General features: G+C 36.0%; 2 protein-coding genes across 3 annotated transcripts in view; one reads left to right on the forward strand and one right to left on the reverse strand.

Moving 5' to 3' along the window:
- LOC105468643 (matrix metallopeptidase 26) overlaps positions 1-22,928 on the reverse strand; it is a 363,923-nt gene that overhangs the window by 54,030 nt on the left and 286,965 nt on the right. The window lies entirely within an intron of this gene.
- On the forward strand, positions 14,466-15,425 carry LOC105468647 (olfactory receptor family 51 subfamily G member 1). The gene is given in 1 exon segment (XM_011718843.2): positions 14,466-15,425. A coding segment is annotated over 1 exon segment (960 nt).

The following is a 22,928-nucleotide window of genomic DNA, read 5'->3' on the forward strand; positions in this document are numbered from 1 at the left end:
GGATTACGGGCGTGAGCCACCACATCCAGCAGGTTTTACTCTTAAAAAAAACGAACTTGCAGCAAACAGTTTGCTTGTTTATTTCTATTTTTTTTTTTCCTTTTTATAAAAAATGAATAACCTCCCAAGCAGATTAAACATTATTGACAGATTTGCTTCCATCTAACAGAAAATGTAGCATGGTAGTCAAGCAGCATACCTCAAGCATGGCGGTCTTGGATGACCAGCATAAGCACCACCTTGGAACTTATTACAAATATAGTAACTTACATCCCATTCAAAACCTACTCAATCAAAATATTCATTTTAATAAACTCTTCGGATAATTTCTTTGCACATTAAAGTTTAAGAAACATGGTACTAAAGCAATTCATTATCACCAAGTGTATAAGAACTTGTATGTGTTTGTGTATTTACAGAGGGTAGGAATACTTACAAAGATTTCAGGTGAAAAGTGAAAATCCATAATGAATTTGTCTCTTTCTAATTTCCACATGTCTAATTAGAATATAAGTGCATTACAGTAGGTAAATTGGATATGATTTACACTGAAAAGACAGGCTGGCTATATGTGGTTGCTTGCCCATGGCTTGTTCATTCTTGTTACAAAGAAAATCTTCTGCCTACAAAGTACAGGTAGTGTACATCTACATAAAATATCATGACTGATTCTATTGATTGGATAAACAGGATTGACTAAGGGACTAAAGAGGCAAGTGATAGAGTGAGAGAATAAATAATAAATATGCTATGCTTAGCTAGCAAATGGCATATCCTGCATATATAAAAAATCATTCTTTATTTAAATAAATGTGGAAAAGGTATATAATCCAACAGAAAAAGAACAAAAGCCTTGAACAGATACTTCAAAAGAGGAGATGTAAATGGTCAATAAGCATATAGACAGGGGAGTATAATTTCTAATTGGAGGGAAATGAGCGTGCACTATTAATGATCTGATCTCTTTTAGAACTTGGGACTCTAAAACAACTAGCTGATTAGCATCCCCTGGCTAATTATAGCGAGGGGAAAATGAGCAAGGTCAAGAGCTAATGAACAGGGGCTGGGTTTGAATATGACCTCCAACTTCTGATCACATGCAGTTTTCTTAGCCAAAGCCTGCATTATGAGTTCAGCCCTAGATTTGTGTTCCTTGAGTTAATCTTTAGAAGATTTTCTATAAAGTATTGTGTTATTCTTTCAAACAGCCCCTGCTCGTAGGCATCCCAGGGGGCTCTTAGAGCTTCATAAAACAGTGCCTATTAGCATAAAAGAGGAGCTTAAAAGATTCTTTCCTATTTCTGATCACTTTCTTATCACTGACTTCATAGCAAAGTATCACACTGATTTTAAAATGCTAAGACAAAATTCTACTTTTTCAAAATATCTGAAATAATTTGCGTTACATCTTCTGTTTGGATTCTGAAAGGATGGACTAAATGTCAAATTAACAAGAGGAAATTACGTGTCGTGGAGATTAAGCATATTGCAGAATTTTCAAGGAGAGACAGAGTGTACACTTTGGTGGGATTATGTGTCTGGGGAAGTATTAGGAATGTCCATCCAGGCATGCCCAGTCTGTATGATATGTGTGAGAAGGATGTATATCTATATTATCACTTGATTCTACCTTAAGTCACTGTGCCTCTCTAAGATTTTGTGGGGTTTTTAATATATAAAATGGACAAAATAATAATCTAAGTGAGAAAACCTATATATCATTAATCAAAATAGCATATTACTATCTACAAGTTAAAATATAATATATAGTACAATAATTGCATTTTTGGGTGTTTGTTCTATATATTTGAATTAAATCTCAATAGTGACTACCGCTAAAGAATAATGCATGCAATCTTTAAGACAATGGTGAGACAAATGCCAGAACACAAATGGCCACAGTTTATTGACATAAGATTCTTTTAGATAGTACAGTAAAGAAAGCAAGTTATGTGGCTTAGATAAGAAGTTTCAGAGGATGTGTAAATGTGTAAGTGACGTATATTATGTCATGATCTGTGGCTTGACCTTTCTCTTAAGTTCCAAATATTTATTCTTAGTAAGCTATGGATATCCAAGGAAACAAGGTCCTGGGATAGAACTTTGGGCACATTGAGAGGTTATGAAGAAGGAAAAAGTCTCCCAACAAAGCAGCCAATAACCCCATAAGCACTAAGAAATTATACTTTCCTTGGAGCCAAGGTTTTCCCATACTGTCAATATCCTTAGAAAAGTCTGAATCCAACATTGACAGGTAATTAAAAATGAGGGAAATTGCCTGTTTAAATAGAGAGTTAATAATTCCTAAATGATCATAATAATGGAAAATACAATCTATGCAGATAACAACTTTGGAAAAGATAGCCACTCTTTTAGGAAAACAGCCAATGAACTGTATTCTGAGATGTTAAGAAGAGCTAATACATTTTGCTGTCTGAGAAGCACTAAATGAGGACTCTAAAATAAGACAAACCAAGAGGTAAAAATCAGACACATTTTATTTGATTAAATAAGTGAAATGTAGCCTGAAGAATGGGGGAAATTATTACCATCTTTAACTTTGGTAAATGATATTCCATTAAATAAATAATTTTGGAGCTACAACTAATTTCCATTTACTATGCAAGGTGTTAGAAATGGAACAGTGAACAGTGTAAACATGATTCTCTCCCCTTATATTCTAGTTAAGGGAGAAGACAGACGTCAAATAATAAATCAGGAAAATAATAAGGAAGCTATTTTGTGTAAATGGGACTAGATTACGAACCTGAAGAGAAAATAAGATAAACAAATTTAAGAAACATATATCAACTCAATTCAAGGAAGAAAACTAATCTGAGTATTCAACCATGAAGTAGAAGGCTTTAGGTATTAGTTAATATGCTAATACTGGGGAGAAGTTAGGATGTATTGGAGGATCACTACCCATTCAGCATGATTTAGACTACCTTCTGTATAGGAAGGAGGGTCAGACTACATATTTTCTAAAGGTTTTTTTTTTTTTTTTAACCCCAAGATCATGTAATTATGAACTTCCAGTTCTGCTATTACTTGAAATGTTCATCCTATACATATACGTTGGTATGATTATAGGTTTGGGATAATTTGTTAATTTCCCTCCTAATCCAGAGTAAACTGTGCTGTTTCCTTCAAAATTTTGCTTTCCTTGCTCAAGAAGTTTTTATAAAATTGAAATAAGATGTTTTTATAAAATTGAAATAAGATAACTGGTTTCATGAGATTGAGACATGAGTATTTTCATGTAGTCAAAGGATTGTCTGGAATTGTTAAGTGTGCAAAGCCTAAGTTGTTTGATAATTTAACAAATTCCAACAAACTCCTGGGTGAGGAAGTAACTCATATTCTTCCCATGTGCTTTTATGTTTGGCTTTCTTTTTCTTTTCTTTTCTTTTTTTTTTTTTTCAGTCTGAACTGACAGTAGAAATATAAATGTTTGACATTAAGAATTGTCTACTCTTAGTATCTATAATGTGACAGAAAGCAATATCTTCTACCATAACTTCGTTTAAGAAATTTCCAACTGCACTGAGGTAAGCACCTAGTAAAGCATCTTCCTATGTGTCATGTCTCCTCTTAATGACACAAAAATGGAAGTCCTTAGATTCCTCCTTATTGGGATCCCTGGACTGGAGAAAAGTCACATCTGAATATCCATTCCTTTCTTATCCATGTACCTTCTTTCTTTGATGGGTAATTTTACCATCCTCTTTTTTATCAAGACAGAGCAAAGCCTCCATGAACCTACATACTATTTGCTTTCTATGCTCTCCATCTCTGACCTAGGGCTGTCTCTCTCTTCCTTACCCACCACTTTGGGACTATTCCTATTTGATGTCCGTGAAATTCATGCAGCTTCATGCTTTGCCCAGGAATTTTTTATCCATCTGTCTATAGTCGGTGAAGCCTCTGTACTGTCTGTAATGGCATTTGACCGGTATGTGGCAATCCACAATCCTTTGAGATACAGCACTATCTTAACTAGTCCCAGAGTCATCAAAACGGTTTTTTTCTGACCTCCAAGAATGTTCTTTTGATCCTTCCACTGCCCTTTCTCTTGCAAAGGCTGGGATACTGTCATCGAAACCTGCTCTCCCGCTCTTATTGTCTCCACCAGGATGTCGTGAAGCTGGCGTGTTCTGACAACAGAGTCAATGTTGTCTATGGACTCTGTGCAGCACTTTCTACTATGCTGGACTTGGTGTTTACTATCTTCTCCTACATTATGATTTTAAGGGCTGTACTGGGAATTGCTACCCCCAGACAGCAAGGCCCTCAACATGTGCATATCTCACATCTGTGCTGTGCTTATCTTCTATGTGCCCATGCTGAGTACTGCCATGCTCCACTGGTGTGCCAGGGATGTGTCTCCTATGATCCATGTCCTCATGGCTGATATTTTTCTGCTGGTTCCACCCCTGTTGAATCCCATTGTGTACTGTGTGAAGACCCATCAAATCCGAGAAAAGGTTGTGGGGAAACTTTGTCCAAAAAGAAGTTGACCAAAAGAATGAGAAAGGGAATGAATCTAATGTGGCAACTAAATAGATGTTGAATGTTTCACTGGAAGAAAGTGTAATATACTAGAGTATATTATATTTTATTTTATAGTCATGTATTTATGGTCTTGTATTTTATAGTCAGATAGAGTTCATAGAATGAATGACTTTTGATATTCAGTACCCTAAGTGCCCTTATGCCCCTGTGAGTTTGTGAAAATTACTTCAGCTCTCTGATTCTAAGATTGTACATCCAATAATTTAAGCCTTAAAGGAAGACTGGAAGCATCTGCTTCCTGCTTTTTAAAGTACATGCCAATAAAATAATATGAAAAAATACCTATAAAAATGTATTCTCCTACTTTTTTTTATATTTGTAGCAAACAAATGCCTATTATGAGAAGAGCTAAATTATTTCTTCAAGTTTTGTTGATGATGCAATGTTTGACCTAATTCGAGGTCACCTTGCACAGACTTAAAAATTTTTAAAATATGTATATTAACTGCATATTTGGATGGATGTAAATTCAAACTACAAAAGCTATTATTCTGGAGTCATACTAGTCAATTACATTATTACAAAGGGTATTTTTTTAAAGAACCCCAAATGACCATATCTCAATTGTTTATTTTGGTGGCGCATATTACAAAAAAATACTTTATCTTCTCATGGGTACATTCTTAGCTCTGGCTATTGCTTTTTAAACTTTTTCTGCATATATATTTTACTCCCAGCTCTTAGAATTAGCTAATTATACCCACTCTCTAGAGATTATCTCTTTTGTAATTTAAAAATAATTGGTGAAGATATAACTATTTTCCTCAATCTTTTTTCTAAGTAAGACTGCATTTTCACTTTGAAGCCTTCCCTGACCGTTTCCAGCCTAAATAGACTTTTAAATTTCTCTTAAATATCAATCTTTCCATCTTTATTAATCATTTTACATACCATGTAAATTGCCTTGTAATCCTAGAGTCATAGGTGTTGTTTTTGCATATATAACCTGTGTTTATAGGACCTTAAACAATTATTTGATATTAGAATGTGAATCCCAGGAGACTAGTGATTGTCTGCCTTTTTACTACTTCATACCGGTTGTGAGCACATTGAATAGCCCACGGTATGAACACAAATAATTTTGAATAAATAAATGAGTGAACACTTAGCAAACATTGAGATAACATATATAGAGTCACAAAAACCACACACACAAATACACACATATTGTCATCTTTAATCCTCAGTTTATAATAATTACTCCAAATTTTATTATTCTCCCAATACTTTTAAATATTTTCCTATGATATTCTACAGAGATATTTTCAGCTTTCTGTAACACTTTTAGAAAACCATACATACAATTTAACATCATAGAGAAATAAGGTTTTCTCATAACTTATTCATGTCATTGTTTGTTTTATCTGTGTCCAACACATGCTTCAATGCCAATGTTTGTCTTAGATTGTAAACAAGACTATTAAATTTTATTTTTATAATGCCGTGAATAAACACATAATAAAGATCTTGAGAGAAACTAGTGAAAATGATGTGTATTTTGACAGAGGAGAGTAGTAAGTAAAGCCAAAAGGTCAGAGAAACTGAGACAGTGACTTTAGGGACTTGATTTGACTACAAAGAAAATTAGGTTTCTTGACCAGGAACCATGTTCAGAAATAGCTGGATAGCAAACCACTCCAAAGCTAAGTGACCCAAAACAACAACAATTATGTATTTGACCAAAGCTGTGTAATTTGTGCAGAGCTCAGCAGGGATATCTTGTCTATTCTCCACATAGTACCAACTGGACACCTTCAATGGGACAGAGGATACACTTTGAATGTGGTTCATTCCCAAAGCTGGCAGCTGATGCTTGCTGAGTTCAGCTAAGCTCCTACATATGCCACTCCAAGTAGCTTAGGCTTCTATGAGCATGTTAGCTGGTTTCCAAGAAAAACTGCTTTCAAGAACAAAAGAGAATATACCAGGAAACAGGATAGAAACTTCTAGTCTTGTTAAGGACTATAGCTGCAACAAATAAAGGGTCATTTCCATTGCATCTGTTAGTTATACATGAATGGAACAAGCTCAGATTCAAAGGAAGAGAAATACATTCCATCTCTTGATGGGGGATGTGATACATAATTTGGAGCTGCCGTTTCTCCAACACAGAACAGAATGATTGTTTATTTAGTTTCATAGTCAGTTTCACGAACTGCAAATGACGAATCAGTGTAGACCTCCACCTGTGTGTCTGTGCCTACCTGTTGCTGAGCACTGATGGAGACCATCCAGAAGTTGTTCAAAATGGAACAGCTCCATCCAGGGGTTGTTCATAATAACTGCTATTTCAGCTGATCATCAAATATGACTTAAAATATGGTTACTTTGCATTCTTGTTGAGCTGCTACTTTCATTTTTCTCCCGAACCAAGAAAGCAGGATGATAGGGAGTAGAAAAGAACTGAACATGTGCCAGCTTCTTTAGTCTCCCTATATACTCCCAATCCTCATGCTTCCTCCTTAAAAGACAGTAAAATGAGAATTATTCCTATTATTTGCCACCTGACATAAAGCCTTCTATATGTATGCTACCGACCTACTGCATTCTCATTTCTAAGAAAAATGCCATTTCTCTCTATCAAAACTTAATGCAAGTTACCCAAAACTAAATTTCATATCTTCCTGCCTTAAAAAAGAGACACTACCTGCATATGAGGCAGGACAATACTAAGTGGGATGTTTACCAATTCAGAAACTAAATGCTGATAGATCACCCAGGTAATCTGCAAAAGGATTTTACATAACTCCCCATTGATAACCCTTCCAGAACCTGTCTCACATTGCTCTTCATACTCATCCAGTCACAGAATATCATATTAGTTGATGGAATTTCTGATATTGAACATTTATCTTCCTCAAAAAATTCAAGCTTGCAATATTCTCTGTCTCTCTCTCTCTCCCTCTCTTACAAATATATATCTATCTATCTTTCTACTATGAGTTTTTACAATAGTGCTAATTTCACCTTTAGCCTTATAAGTTATCTTTAGCTATATCTATACTTAGAGTTTTCCTAATTTCTTAAAATACTTCAACTACTCTTTAATAATTAAAATGATTTAAAATTAACAATTAGACACATTTGAGAATAAACAAGGCTGCAAAAAGAAATAAAAGTATATATGTAAATATTATTTATATAGTATTTATTAATTGAGAAATGTTAACCAGTAAAATAGTTTTAATCAAAAACTATTTTTGAGTGTAAAAATCTCCTCTAAGAGTTAAGCAATCTATAACCATGTACAAGTTTAGTAAACAAGCCTTGAGTTAGCAAATAATTTCAGTTTGCTAACAGTATTAAATCTAAATTTGGGGGTAATCCAACTTTTCAATACTTTGAATAAAGACGTCTATTTTGTTTTGAGCAAAGGCATAGTAAGGCAAAGTCTTTATATGTGTGAAGTAGAAGGGGCAGAATGAGGATTGGGTAGGTGGAGCCATTAGACCATGATTCGGAGATGGTAAAGTTTCTGTCAGCCCAAATGGGAGCTTATGAGCAAAGATGGCTCAAAAAAGGAGTTTCCCCCATTGGCAAGAAAGGGGCCAGCACTGACACTTCACTTTGTTCTTTTACTATTAGGTCATCCCAAGAAGATTGTGGCTTCAGCCGGGTATCCGAGGTATACCTTGAAGCATTCATTAGCTACCCACACTCTTTAGAGCTAGGCAACAAATGGTTTCTTCAAGTGGGACTGAGAAGCACATCTTCACATCTATTACACCAAATTAGACTGATTTACCAAGTAGTACTCCAGAGACTCGATTATCTTTAGAATCTGATTGAAGATGATCAATAACAACAACAAAAAACCTGTAATTTAATGCTGACATTTTTATTTTTTAAATTAATATAATATTTGCCACAAAATGTCCTAATTTGGTTACTATAAATGTATATATAAATCAAAGAAATTGAAAGAATTGTCTGTATACAGTGATAAATTATGTTCACACCAAGATTATTCCAAGTACATTTTTGAACAACATGTTTCTCAATTTTACAAGAGCATTGATTGTTTTTATCATATTGCTGTCCTCTAAAAACAAAATATGCATTTGTACTATTGCTACATGAAAATCTGTATCTTCAATGCTGAACTTCTTAATCAAATTAAAAATAGCATTCACAATAAGGTTAAGTGTTTTACAGAATAAAACTTGGACAGAAAAAATGCTCAAAAACTATACTTTGCATAATGAATTAGAATAACATAATTAAACATAAAATTAACTGATTTTTCTATCTAAAGCATCTAAATACTGAGTCAGAATTAACATAATCTAGCTTTTGCTACTGGAGCCAACCTCACAACAGCTATCCCTTCTATTTCACAATGACTAGAAAAACTGCAAAACAAAGGGAGTAAAATTAATTTGAATGAACAGTTATTCAATCTAATTGAAAAGTTATGAATTTATAGCATAACATGTGAATCTACCTTCAGTAGCTGTGGATAAGCACCTTTATATACGGTGTTCTGAAGAAAATCCACAAACTTTTGACCTTGATGCTATTTTTTTTCTTCTTATTGTCATGTGATTGATTATGTCAATTTGGCCACCACAGTTTGACACCATACTACATGATATCAAACATTTTGTACAAAGTTTGAATTCATTATCATTTTTTCTGAGAAACAGAAATAGAGTAAATTTGAAGCATGAACTTTCATTTGCCAAACTCTTTGCAGCTAATGAGTTTATTACAAAATAATGTTCTCAAATAGTGAAATAAGTCATACCATTCAAATAAATGATAAACACTAAACACATTGGTTTTTCTCTCCTGCACATATTTTTGGGTTTACTTAAATAATTTCTTTTTGACTCCAGACTACTTGTAGTTAGTAGTTTCATTCACTTAACAAGCTTTGGCAGAAGAAGTAACCAAAGTGTTTGATTTAAAAAAAAAAAAAAAAAGTATCTGGAAGGGCCAGCATTGACAAATACATTGCCTGCCAACAATTGGACATGGAAAAAGTTAGCTACATTTGCATTCTTGTGTTCCATTACATTTCATTGTATCAGTGAGATCCCTGCCTGCTGTCTTTTTAGCTTTAATATTCCACTGCAAATGGTCAAGAAAAGAGAGACGGGATCTCACTGGTCATTTTTCAGATTTACTAATGTGTTAAAGTGAGAACTGTGTGCACTGCACATGTATCCCATATGTCTAGATGAAGCTGCAACAGAACTTTGAAGTACAAAGAGGATATCCAGCAACCCATCCCAGCTCGATTTACTGCTATTATCTAAGGCTTATGTGAAAAAAAAAAGAAAATTTAAAAAATCTGAGACAGATCTAAAACTGGTTGGGAAACCAAGACAACAAGTATAAATTAATTCCAATCCTGGCAACTGAAGATAATGCTCTCTCTACTAATTATTTAAATAATTGTGTTACTTAAAATCCATTACGTTTCAGCTCTTCTGTTCAGATGTTTATTCCAACTGTTTACATTGATTTTGGAAAAACACTTGATATAGATGTTGGTAGTTAAAATAGGTTGGTGAACCATCTGAAGATATGAAATTGACATTTAGAGTATAAATTTCTGAATTATAACTCAAACTACGTGTGTACTGTGGAGAAAACACAAAGAATGGCCAGTGGTAATTAAGAAACCTGTGGTTTTAGATGGAAGGCTGAGGAGAGCTCTCCTTCTCCCTAAACTCAAACCAAATTATACTAAGGGAGACCACCCCTCATATTTTCTTATGCCCAATTTCTGCCTCCAAAGAAAGAAGAAGTAAAAACTAAAAGGCAGAAATGAAATCCACAGGCAGACAGCCCAGTGCCACACCCTGGGCCTGGTAGTTAAAGATTGACCCCTGACCTAATTGGTTCTGTTACCTATAGATTACAGACATTGTATAGGAATGCACTGTGAAAACCCCTATCTTGTTTTGTTCTGATCTAATTACCGGTGCATGCAGCCCCCAGTCACGTACTCCCTGCTTGCTCAATCAGTCATGACCCTCTCACACTCACCCCCTTAGAGTTGTGAGCCCTTAAAAGGGACAGGAATTGCCCACTCGGGGAGCTTGGCTCTTGAGACTGAAGTCTTGCCGATGCCCCCGGCCAAATAAATCCCTTCCTTCTATAACAAGGTGTCTGAGGAGTCTTGTCTGCCGCTTGTCCTGCTACAATACTAGCAGTAAACTCTGAAACAGGAAGAATGTCTGATAGTGTACTAGATTGTGTGTAAAAAAAAAAAAAAAAAAAAAAAAGAGGAAAAATTCCTTTTTTAAAACCTAAGAAAATAATCTCAGAAAGATTAAGTAATTTGTCCAAGGTCATATAGTCACATGACTAGAAAGTGCTGGAATCTGAGTAAATTCTCTCTCTCTCTCTCTCCCCTCCCCCACCACCCCACCCCCATCCCCATCCCGCAATACCTTCAGGCCTGGCTAGGTCTTTCCCAACCAATTTTACAACTTGAAATGCACAACTAGAAACATCCTAATATCTTGAAAGTATCATTTAGTATCCCTTGCCCACAGATCAGGCATGACAGATGATAGATTCCCCTCTTAACACTTGATTTTATTATCTCATTACTCAAGAATTGGGATTTCCCAGCCTCTTGTGACCTCTATCCTCAGAAAAAGCCATGAGAACTCATCAGGGAATTCTTAGACTCGGGAAAGGCCCCTGAGGAGAAGCTTTTGGGCTCTTCGAAAAGGCCTTGATTCTAAACAGGGAATAGTCTTGTAGCTGAGCTACCATCAAACCTGAGCTCTGAATGGAAGTATGTTCTCCAAACCCTTTTCTCTCCAACTGTCAGGACTCAGGTATACATTGCAAGCAGAAGCACATAGACAACAGTCAGAACACAGAGATTACTAGGCACAGGGAACCTGAGCCACACACTGAGCTCTCAGTCTTAGCTATTTGCTGAATCCCCTCATCATGTCAGTCAAGGCAGTTTTGAGGGGCAGATGGACTCAAGATTGACCTGTGGTTCTAGTCCTAGCTTTGTCATTCTGTGTGATCTTGTAAAAGTCATGTTTATCATTTTGTTTAAACCTTGCTGCCTGTCATCTCTTTTCTCATCATTCAAAGCACTAGTTTTTCTACATTCCTCACCTTAAATTGTATCATGACAATTAGAGTGGATTTGACAGCACTTTGTAACAATTAAGCGCTATACTAAGATAAAGTCATGATTGTACTTCGAAGATACTTTGGAGACTGATCATAAAGACAGATGCTGATAATAGTTAACAGCTTTGTATGCAATCATATAAGGAATACGAGCCAGAGGGAGTCAGAGTCTCATCAGGATCATTGCCTGGCTCACCTCTTTTCTGTCTGTCATAAACCCTAGGATGACATTCCTTTATTTCAATAAATTAGAGCTGAAAGGAAAGTGGTGTGTCATGCAGTCTAGTGGAGGAAACCAGATGACACTTCTCTGATCCACTGCTCTGGAGGTAAGTGCCATTGAGAAGAAAATGGACAATAGGATTCTGTGTAATCCCTACTGCATTTCATCTCTTTTTATCCAGTCACTCATACATTTATTCCACATGTATTGAGCAGACTTTATTAAGTTCCAAATCTGTGCTAGGCTTGTGAGCTCTGATGATGCAGCAATTCCATTTCTTGGGTGTGAGTCAGGATGTGCTTTTATTTATTTATTTTTCCTCATACCTTGTACACTTGCCTCTTACCCATATCCAAAATATAATATACAAGGAATATATTTTGAAAGTGAGAAAATAAATAGGATGGAATACTACGATTGCAGCCTCTCACTAGGTAGGTAGAATGACTCTTCTCTGTCTGGAGACATAAATGTGATAATAGATGACCTCCAAATGTTTCTGGTATTTCTCATACTCTGAAGTGGCTCAGAGTAAGATAGAATGAAAGCAGCCTCACTGTGTCTCTGCTGGCTGAAAAGTCATTCATATATTTAAACTTTTATTTGAATCTCTCTTTTATTGATGGAAAATTTTCTCTTCTTTATTGTCATTTCTTATTAAAATATGTTGCCATTTTCTCACTTAATCAATGCTCTCAATCCCATAAGGGCTTGCATCACTGCTTAAGCTGCTCACAGCAAACTCTGCAAATCCTTCCATATCTTCTTTTTCCTTCACAGCCCAGTTCCCCTCCAAGTCTCTACTTCTTTCCTTTATTTCTTCCTCTTTCCTTGTCATCCCTCTTGGTATCCTTTTATTGCTTCTCATTTGAAATCATAAGACAAGAATGGTTTTATTCTTATACTAATTATTATGTTGTTTTATTGTTATTCATTTGGATTTGAAATGTGAGTGGCAAAAGCTAGAGGGATGATATTCTTTCTTCAGTAGAGACCCTTCAATGTGCTTCGACTTTACCAGGAAAAAAAAAGGAAGCTTTTTGAAAGAATATCCTCAACTTCCTATCTTTCTTTCCTACAAAATCTTAATATTCTCACCCATCTGTAGATTTTCTCTCAGAGGGAAATGGCACAGAATATAAACTTTTTACTTAATCCTCCTTACCCCACTAATAAGGTAAGCCCTTATAATGCTTTTCCAGTCTATTAAAACAGTCTCTGAAAAATCAACAAAATTAACAATGACTTAGCCATTGTAAGTAAAATGTCAAAAAAAAGAAACCTTTTCCTACTTCATCTTTTTTTTTTTTTTTTTTGTAGTCAACAGTGGTGGCTTGATTTTATTGACATTATGTACTATTACTTTCATCCTATTTCTTTGATTCTCCATTCTCTGTCTCCTTTGTAGTTTTAACATTGTGACCTGCTCTCATTTAAAAGTTACTAGTTTTATGAACTGAACCCCCGTCTTTCCTTTTTACCTTGTATCTCCTAGGAATTTTCTCCATACCCATGGTGCATACCTGTAACTCAAGCCCTCAATCACACCACAATCACTACATTTAATATCCTCTAGACCCTCTCACCAGAAATTTATCTTTAAATTCAGCACATCCCAAACTGGACTTGGTCTCTAACACATGTGTCTTCTGTTGTCATCCATCTTGACTTATTGAATGGTATTTACGTAATGGAAATGTCTATTCATAGACTTTTCCAAGATAGGAAACCCATGGGATTTTAAATTTAATTGTAGAATTAAATTAGAATTGGTGTCAGAGTTGAATGATGTAATACACATTAGGCACTTACAAAATTAACAGGCTTGTAATGTATTTAAGAAATGTTATCTTTTATTATTTTAATGCATGTGACAAACAATGTACTAGTCACACTACACTTATGTATATATATAACTCAGTAGAGCATTTTTCAATGCAATTGAATAAAATTTATGAAGGCAGAACAAAGGAGAACTCGGTTCAGATGTTACAGGAATAGACCTGGATACCTAGATGTCATATCAATCCCAGCCCCACAGGCAAAACTCACTCTGAGTGCCTTCTGATTTAGTTTCCTCATTCTAAACCAAAGATTTCAGGCTTTTCCTGGTGATTTCAGATTTTTCTCCTTTGCTCCTTGTGCTTCAAACCTAGTGTAAATCTCTTCTGCCTCTCTATCTCTAGATCCAGTCCTGGCTTAATTGCCCTGCTATTAAAGACACACATCTCTCTTCATATCTCTCAGAACGAAATCCAAAACTCCCCTTTTCTAGAAATGTTTTCTGAAGTCCAAGATTCTTCCAAGATGTTCCTTCGTTCCAGGCTTCAGATTTGCCTACTACTATTTGCCTCTTCATCCATCAAAAGTCTCCTTCCTAGACCCAGTAGAAAAGGCTAATAGATCAGCTCCCACCCAGTTCTCCCCTATGCCATCTGCAGATGCTTCCTTACTGGCTGATCTTGGGACATTTAGATGGGTGAGAATTCAGCCTTGTCACTTTCCAGGAATCTCATTCTATATTGCAGGTTTCTGAATCCAAGATTGTAAAGTTATGGCAATTCTTTATAATAGCAACCTCCAAAGAGCCGCTTTCTTCCTGATGGGCTTCCAAGGTCTAGAAGGTCTCCATGGCTGGATCTCTATTCCCTTCTGCTTCATCTACCTGACAGTTATCTTGGGGAACCTCACCATTCTCCACGTCATCCGTACTGATGCTACTCTCCATGAACCCATGTACTATTTCTTGGGCATGCTAGCTCTCACAGACTTAGGCCTTTGCCTTTCCACACAGCCCACTGTCCTGGGCATTTTCTGGTTTGATGCCAGAGAGATTGGCATCCCTGCCTGTTTCACTCAGCTCTTCTTCATTCACACCTTGTCTCTAGTGGAGTCATCAGTTCTGTTATCCATGTCCATTGACCGCTACATGGCCATCTGCAACCCACTGCGTTACTCCACCATCCTGATACCTGTACGTATTGTCAAGATGGGGCTAAGCTCAGTGCTTAGAAGTGCCCTCCTCATCCTCCCCTTGCCATTCCTCCTGAAGCGCTTCCAGTACTGCTGCTCCCATGTGCTGGCTCATTCTTATTGTCTTCTCCTGGAGATCATGAAGCTGGCCTGCTCTGGCATCACTGTCAATCACATCTACGGGCTCTTTGTTGTGGCCTGCACTGTGGACTCCCTGCTCATGTTTCTCTCATACGCCGCCATCCTTCACACCGTGCTCAGCTTCACATCCTGCCAGGAGCGACTCTGAGCCCTCAACACCTGTATCTCTCATATCTGTGCTGTACTGCTCTTCTACATCCCCATGATTGGCTTATCTCTTGTGCATTGTTTTGGTGAACATCTGCCCCGCGTTGTACACCTCCTCATGTCCTATGTGTATCTGCTGGTACCACCCCTCATGAACCCCATTGTCTACAGCATCAAGACCAAGCAAATTCGCCAGTGCATCATTAAGAAGTTTCAGTTTATAAAGTCACTTAGGTGTTTTTGGAAGGATTAAGTTAGAGTGAAGAGAGGAAGTTTTGGACATAAAGCCCACAGGTTTCTGTTTGTTTGTTTTCAGCTATGCTGTGGCAAAATAATAAACTGTTGACTGTCAACAAAAAGGCAATTGGCTGTGCAACATAAGGCAGTGTGACCAGGTGAATGTTACTTACCTCTCTGTTCTCCAGTTTCCTCAACTACAGAATGAGCAAGGAAATAATTATAATACCTTACTTCCTCATAGGGATGTTGTAAAGATTAAATAATTTATGTAGTGTTCTAACACAGTATCTGGAAAATATGCAATTCTCAACAAATATTAACCACTATGAATGGACAAAATATAAGACAGTACAAAAGTTTCATCATTCAGTTCTCTGGCCAGTTAATTTCATTGAAGATTAACTGTTTAAACATATTTTTATTTATTTATTTTTACGTTACTTTATCATAATGACAAATTTTATTCATTTAAAACATATTTGTACATATCTATATCCACACCCCAGGTAATGACTTTTCATGACAGTCTTTACTAAGCATATGCCCACAAAATTGAGAAAAGGAGAAGACGCCCTGGGAGTTTAAGGGAAGTTATCAAATTGAAACAACACAAAATTGTTCATGGATAATCCTCAAAAGATGTAATTGAGATTGAGGATTATCACTCACTATCTGAGTGACTAGGGAAAAGGCTTGATTTCTTCCTTTATTTATGATGGTAAAAGAGTAAAAAGGTAAAAGAAAAGTATGTGTTATTTTATGCTTATTTGTAAGATGTTTCTCTCATCTCTGTATCTAGCCATGTCAAAGTCTGCATGAAGATACAAATACTGCTGCTTTTCTTTCTTGGTGTATTTTGATATTTCTCAGCATATATATCTGTTGCGTCATGCTTGTTTGTGTTGGTACATATGTCCTAGTTGGCCAGTTTGTGTGAATTCATTTCTGTGCATTATCACATATATCTAGACACATAGGGAGTGAACTTAGTAACTCTTTATATATTCATGTAGGTAGAGGTATTCTCTGCCATGACTTTATGTGGAGTCATGAGAAGGAGAGGATTTTGACTCAGCAATTGCTTCTCTTTCTAGTTACCTTGGCTTGACTCTAGATGCCAAAAAGGAAAGTCTCCAGAAGGAAAACATAAAAATGTGAAATTCACCATGAAGAAGAAGTAAATTTAACTAGTAGAGCTAGAAGCAAGTTACCTACACTAAAAAATTATCAATGAAGTTGATCATTTTTTCTTATGCCTGTTGGCCATTATCTTAAGTGAAACATCTCGGAAACAGAAAGTCAAATACTACATGTTCTCCCTTATAAGTGAAAGCTAAATAATGTTTACACCTGGACATAGTGTTTGAAATAATAAACACTAGTGACTCAGAAATGTGGGAGAATGGGATGGCAGTAAGGCATGGGAAATTACTTAATGGATACAATACACATTACTTGAGTGATAGTTACACTAAAAGCCCAGACTTCACCACTATGCAATATATCTATGTAACAAAACTACACTTGTACCCTTTAAAATTATACAAAATTTTTAAAAGCAATAACATTTAATAAAACTTTTTTAAAATTAAAAAAGATCTTTTTAGAGTTTCTTCTTTCCCTGTGAATAAAACACCAAAGAAAACAACTGTAGACATAACCACTTTTGCATAACTTTAAATAAGTGCATATGATCGTGAATACATACAAAGGTACACAATAGCTCAGGTATTTTAAATATGTAGATTCATACAAATATACATCCTAATGAAATACCGAGTTTTTGATAAGACACATGCACTGCATGACAATGCTTACATGCTCACACAAGCGAAACCATGTAGATATGCACATGCATGCATATGTGTCCCAAATTAGAAACCTTCTGTAACTACACTTTTTCTTAGTACAGTGTTTCCATACTGGATGAAGTCATGAGCCTTTGGCCAGTGCATGACTGGAATCCCTCACTGATCTGTCACTGTCATTTATTTTATTTTATTGTGTTTTATTGTACTTTATCCATGTTTACAACCAAGTCCACTTACTCATACTGGGCCTCTTTTGGGAAAGTCAGTATCCTTCTCTCTTTGCTAGACTGAGGCCCCAAGGCAGGATTTGGGACAACTTGGTTATAGCAGAGCTCTTTGGATGACATCTAAATTGTGAGCCTAGGGAAAAGAAGAGTTTTCAAATAAGATAGGTACTTCATCCACTTGTCGTAAGAATATAAAAGTCCTACAAGCTGTGCCTGTGTTTTCTGCCATTTGTCAGTTATCCCTTCAATACCAACGTGTTACTCAGCTCATGGAATATTGTTTGGAAATCAGGACAGAATCTAAATAATCTCCAGTGGTTTGACGTAAAAGATTAGCTGTCTCTACACTCACAGAATTCAATAAATATTCACTTGTTCCTATAGTGTTATGTCTAAGTAAACACTCAAAGACGACATCTGATACCTACCAGTAATGACTGCTTTTATTTACTACTAGAAGCATTTTATTTTCTGAATTAAAGTATACTTTTTAGGTAGGATATTAGAGAAAAGATTACCCTTCTCATTTTGGATATTTTATAGAGAATCAACATATGATGGTAAACCTTAAATATAGGTAAAATTTGAATGAAACCCAAAGGATTTTTATAATACAATTTCTCTCCCCATTTGGGGCTGAGAAATGAAACCAAAGTCCTTGACAGAACTGCACACAACACTACCTGAAACCATACTGAAGGAATTATATTTAATTGTTCTGTGCTTGCTTTGCATTTAATTATATGATCTTTGCTATTATCATTATGACCGTGATTCTCCATAATATTCTGAGCACCTCTTACATCTGGGGCCTCATGTCAGAGTATGGAGGTTTCCTTTCTGTGTCATAATGAGTTTGGTGTAAAGCCCAATCTCCAAGTGTCAGTGGCTAGAATGGAACTATGTTGGAAGAAATTAAGCTGGAACTTGTAGAAATAGTCAGAGCTCAATAAGAGGAGTAGAAGTGCATTGTGGAAACAATGTGGAAGGAAGGTACAGCAAGCAAAAGAGCACTTACACAAGCTAGTTATAGATGGCCTACTCTTGGTTCTACTAGCTACTTACATTAAGGAAGGATTAAACTCAGGGCTGGCAAAGGTCTCTGAATAATGTTAGAAGCCAAGAGAAGAAGGCTTAGGTTTCTTTAAAAGACCACAAAGAGCACTTACAAAAAGGTCCCATAAAGACAGAAATCTAGGTATCAGCAAAACATAATAGCCTCTTTCCTCCCTTTTTTTTCCATCTCTGACCCAAGCCCCTCTCATCACCTTTTAGACTCATTCACTTGTCCTTGCCGTGCTTCTCAGTACAGGTAAGTAAACCAGTAACTTCTCAGGCATGAGGAAAACAGGCAAGCTAGCGGCTTTGCTTTGTTCCTGCTGTGGATTTTACTGTGCTTTTCTGAAGAACAAAATTTAGATGTAGGAGAGAAAGAATTAAGATGCAGCGATATGGCAGGAAGTTATCTGTGATGGAGGAAAGCCCAGAAAACCTCAGTCTAGTGAAACTTCTTCAAACAAATAGGTAATTTGGAAAGAAAACTAGACATGCATTCAGGTCCTAAGCACGGGACTGGAGACCTAGAGGTAGGAGTGGGTGGTGAGCAGAACTCTTTCCAGTCTTGCTCCTATGCTAAGCACACAGTGGCAAAGTGTCCTCTACAAAGTATTAGGAAGCCACACTCCAACCCTTCAAGTTTCTCTTTTCATGAATGTGTTTAGAAATATAAATCTGAAAATTGAATGTTTTTCTTTAAAATAAGGAAATTAAGAGTGTGGTGAAAAATAGAGGGAGAAAGAAGGCAGATTTCACTATAAAGAGTTTCCTCTTTCACAATGTTGCTTAATCAGTTTGCAGATTCTCACCAAATGGGAACTTAAGAGAGTGGATTTGGGAAGCTACAGAACAGCTACGGTGGTCAGATATGATACATTGAATTCTAGTACCAGAACTCAGGAAGAGAGGAATGCAAGAAAGAGAAGAGAATGTATGCACACAAGGAAAGGCTCTGTGATCTCCTTCACCAGTCAGTAAATATATCCTGTGAGCCAGGTGATGCCTGGCACTGTCCTAGGCATTCATAAAATGAGGGAAGTTTATTGTCTACGTATTTCATTGGGCTTCTGAGAGTATCAAATGTCATGCTAGACCTGGAAATGCCAGTCAAGTGGGAGTACATGTGATGTACATTAAAATATTAATATATCTTATTTTCAAATTCTAAAAATTATAATGACTTACATTTTCATTATAATTGTTGTCATGAGAAAATGTTTGAAAATTTAGAAAAAGATATAATAAAATTTATCAATTTAATTTTATATTTATATTAAGTTCTTTTAAAGAGACATGGAGAGAGAAGAGACAGAGAAAATAGAGAAGGAGGGAGAGAAAAGAGTAAGAGATAGGGGAGAGAGCAAAGGGAGAAAACTGCACACAAAGTTTAACCTATACGTGATGAATAAATTAACACATAAGGAATCACTAAGTAAATGAGAACATAGTCTTATCTTTCTAGCTAAGATTTCTTTCTGGAGAAAAGTGATTATTTATCTTCCTTTTATGTGCTTCTCTTTATTCTTGTCTCATTCCCACAATGCCAAACAAGAAGTAGAGCAAGCGACTATCAGAAAACAAGTCCAAATTACCGCTTTATAGAACTATAAAAGAACTAAGAATATCTTAATAATAAACAATCAGAAATGACAAGATTTGAAAAAGATCGGAGCGATTAAAATGATCAAAATTAGGCAAGATACATATTCTGAAGAAAATACTAATGTTCAGGACAATAATGGCAACATATAACTTTTCTTCCAGACCATATTACCATGCACATTCAACTTTCTGTTTGTTCATTATAATATGTCAATGGAAAAAGCCAGACAAAACTTCCTTCTGCTGAACCAATGGTATTGAGGTTTCTCTCTAGAGACAAAAGCATGGGATCTTTCATAAATGGCAGCACCCAACCTGCAGCCTTTACTCGAATGGGCATTCCAGAGAAAGTACCTGCCTGGCTTGTCATGTCCATCTTCTCTCTCACCTGGGTAACTGAACACATAGTTAGACATGCCTGTCGCCTCTGTGAGCTCATGTATTAATTATTGGTTCTCTTGGTTGCCTCTGGCTTGGGTTTTGCCTTTTCTACCATTCCTGATGCCCTGGATGTCTTCCAGTTTAATGACATCCAGGTTACTGCTGGTTACTGCTGATGTGGTCTTCATCCACATTTTCTTCTTCATAGAGTCTTAAGTTTTCTCACAATGACCTTGGATAATTTGGAAGTCATTTCTCACCATTAAAGTACACTTCACAGCTCAATCTTTCCAGAGTCCAAGAGGAGAGACTATTTTGTTTTGTTTTGTTGGTTGGTTGGTTGGTTTTGGACCAAGAGCCTGGCCCTTGTTTTCTCCCTCCCTGTCCTTCTAAGACAGTTCTTTTCTTACAGACTGAGCATTCTGACCTATTCCTCTGTCTATACAAAAGTAACATGAACCTGGCCTGCTCTGGTGTAACTGAAAACTACATGTATTGCCTAGTGGCACAGGTGCAGATTCAGTCATGGGTACTGTTCTCATTTTCACCTCCTACTCCCTATTTTAAACACCATGTCTTACATGACACTCCCTGGGAGCAGTGTGGGGACACAGGACACCTATTTTTCTCTTATTTGCACTGTTTTTGCGGTAGATACGGCTTTTTCTCATCAGAGAGCCTCTTTTTTCATCCCCAAACTACTTTATTCTTGATTGCCTTCACCATAATAAATGCTAATTTGTGTTAAACAGGCTCTGATTTTTCCATTTTAAGTATGTTTTCACCTGAATGTTAATTGAAAGGTATGTTTCTAACACACATTTTTAAATGATTGTAATGTTTGTCTAGTAAGACATTGAACATCAAACATGCTGTTAAAATTTTAATTTTCTCAAACTATATTCAGTGCTATCTTACTATTTAATAAAAGAGTCAATTTCTTCTTTAATTCTTGCACAACACTTTTATACAGTAGGTTCAATGAGATAAATTACTGTAATCAATATCACATATCTAATGGATGAGGACTCAGAGTCACATCTTACCGTGAAAACTGAACTTTTTGGCATTGTGCCCTTTAGACTTTCTGAATTCTAGTTTCCCCACATCATATCTTGTTTTGTCCTTACAGAAACTTCGTGTTTGAAATGTAAAGCACATAAGGTTATCTTCTCTGTAATATTGATGAATCTCTGTACTCTTTCTAATTAAAGCTATTTCAAATATTAATCAAATATCTTTCTCAAGCTTTTTTTTCTCTAGCTTTTTTTTCTCTCTCTCTTTCCGAATATCTGGCATTCAAATCAAGTTTCTGCCAAAACACATCTAATACCAGCTCTCTTCTCCCAGAACTTTGCCTCAGAGGCTATAAATAAATATTACATGTGAGAGGCAGAAAATAAAATGTATGATTTTATTATATGCAAAATATTACTTTGGTTAGAAAATATTTACTAAATTGATGAATAAATGAGTGACAGAAAGTATGATATAGGCATAAAAGGGGTATTTAAGTTAAAATTAGACCAACACGGTGGGCCTTAATTCAATATACTGGTGTCCTTGTAAGAAGAGTAAATTTGGATGCCCAAGAAGAAAACAGGGGCACACACACATAGAGAAAAGGGCATTGAAGAACATAGCGAGAAAGTGGACATGTGCAAACAAGGAGAGAAGTCTCAGGAGAAAACAAATCTGTTAACACTTTAATTTTAGATTTTGCTGGCCTTCAGAACTGCAAAAAGGAAAAATATTTCTGTTGTTAAGCTACTCAGTTTGGTATTTTGTTATAGCATCCCTAGCAAACTAATACAATAGGTAACCATATTTTGGAACAAATTCTATGCTAAAAGTACAGATATACTATTAATTATAGAGGGGATAAAAATTCTATAATTAGAGTTGAAAAGTCATAAAGACAAGGATATGTGAAAATTCCTTTACCTTTGTAGCTGTTACAAATGTCAAAATTTCTGATTTTGTCTTGCAGGGGTGAGAACCAGAAATCTACATTTTAACAAGTATCATAAGAGTTTCTGATCCATATTATCTGGGGACTGTGAGTTGAAAAACACTGCTTCATGATACTTAAATGTTTATACAACATGCTCAACCAAAGATAACTGCGGCCACAAGAGGAATCTTGCCACATTCCAAAGGCATCAGCCAGGCCAACAAATTGAAATAACCTATAATAAGTGGTTTGGTACTGTGGGGGCGTTTCCTAATATTTACACCTTTATACTCCCAAAATAAATCAAGTAAGCTGGTTACTAATTATCTGGGTAATAAAAACACTGAAATGCCCTGTTCATTTCTCTCTCTAAAATGCCTTCTTCATCAGCTTTCCCAGAGGCCAAAAATGGATGATTAACTCTTCATACCCTTGTATAATCACATAAAAACTCCTTTTCAGTTCTAATTACCTTTTGCAGGGGC

The sequence above is a fragment of the Macaca nemestrina genome, chromosome 12, assembly GCF_043159975.1.
Source record: "Macaca nemestrina isolate mMacNem1 chromosome 12, mMacNem.hap1, whole genome shotgun sequence".
Classification (NCBI taxonomy): domain Eukaryota; kingdom Metazoa; phylum Chordata; class Mammalia; order Primates; family Cercopithecidae; genus Macaca; species Macaca nemestrina.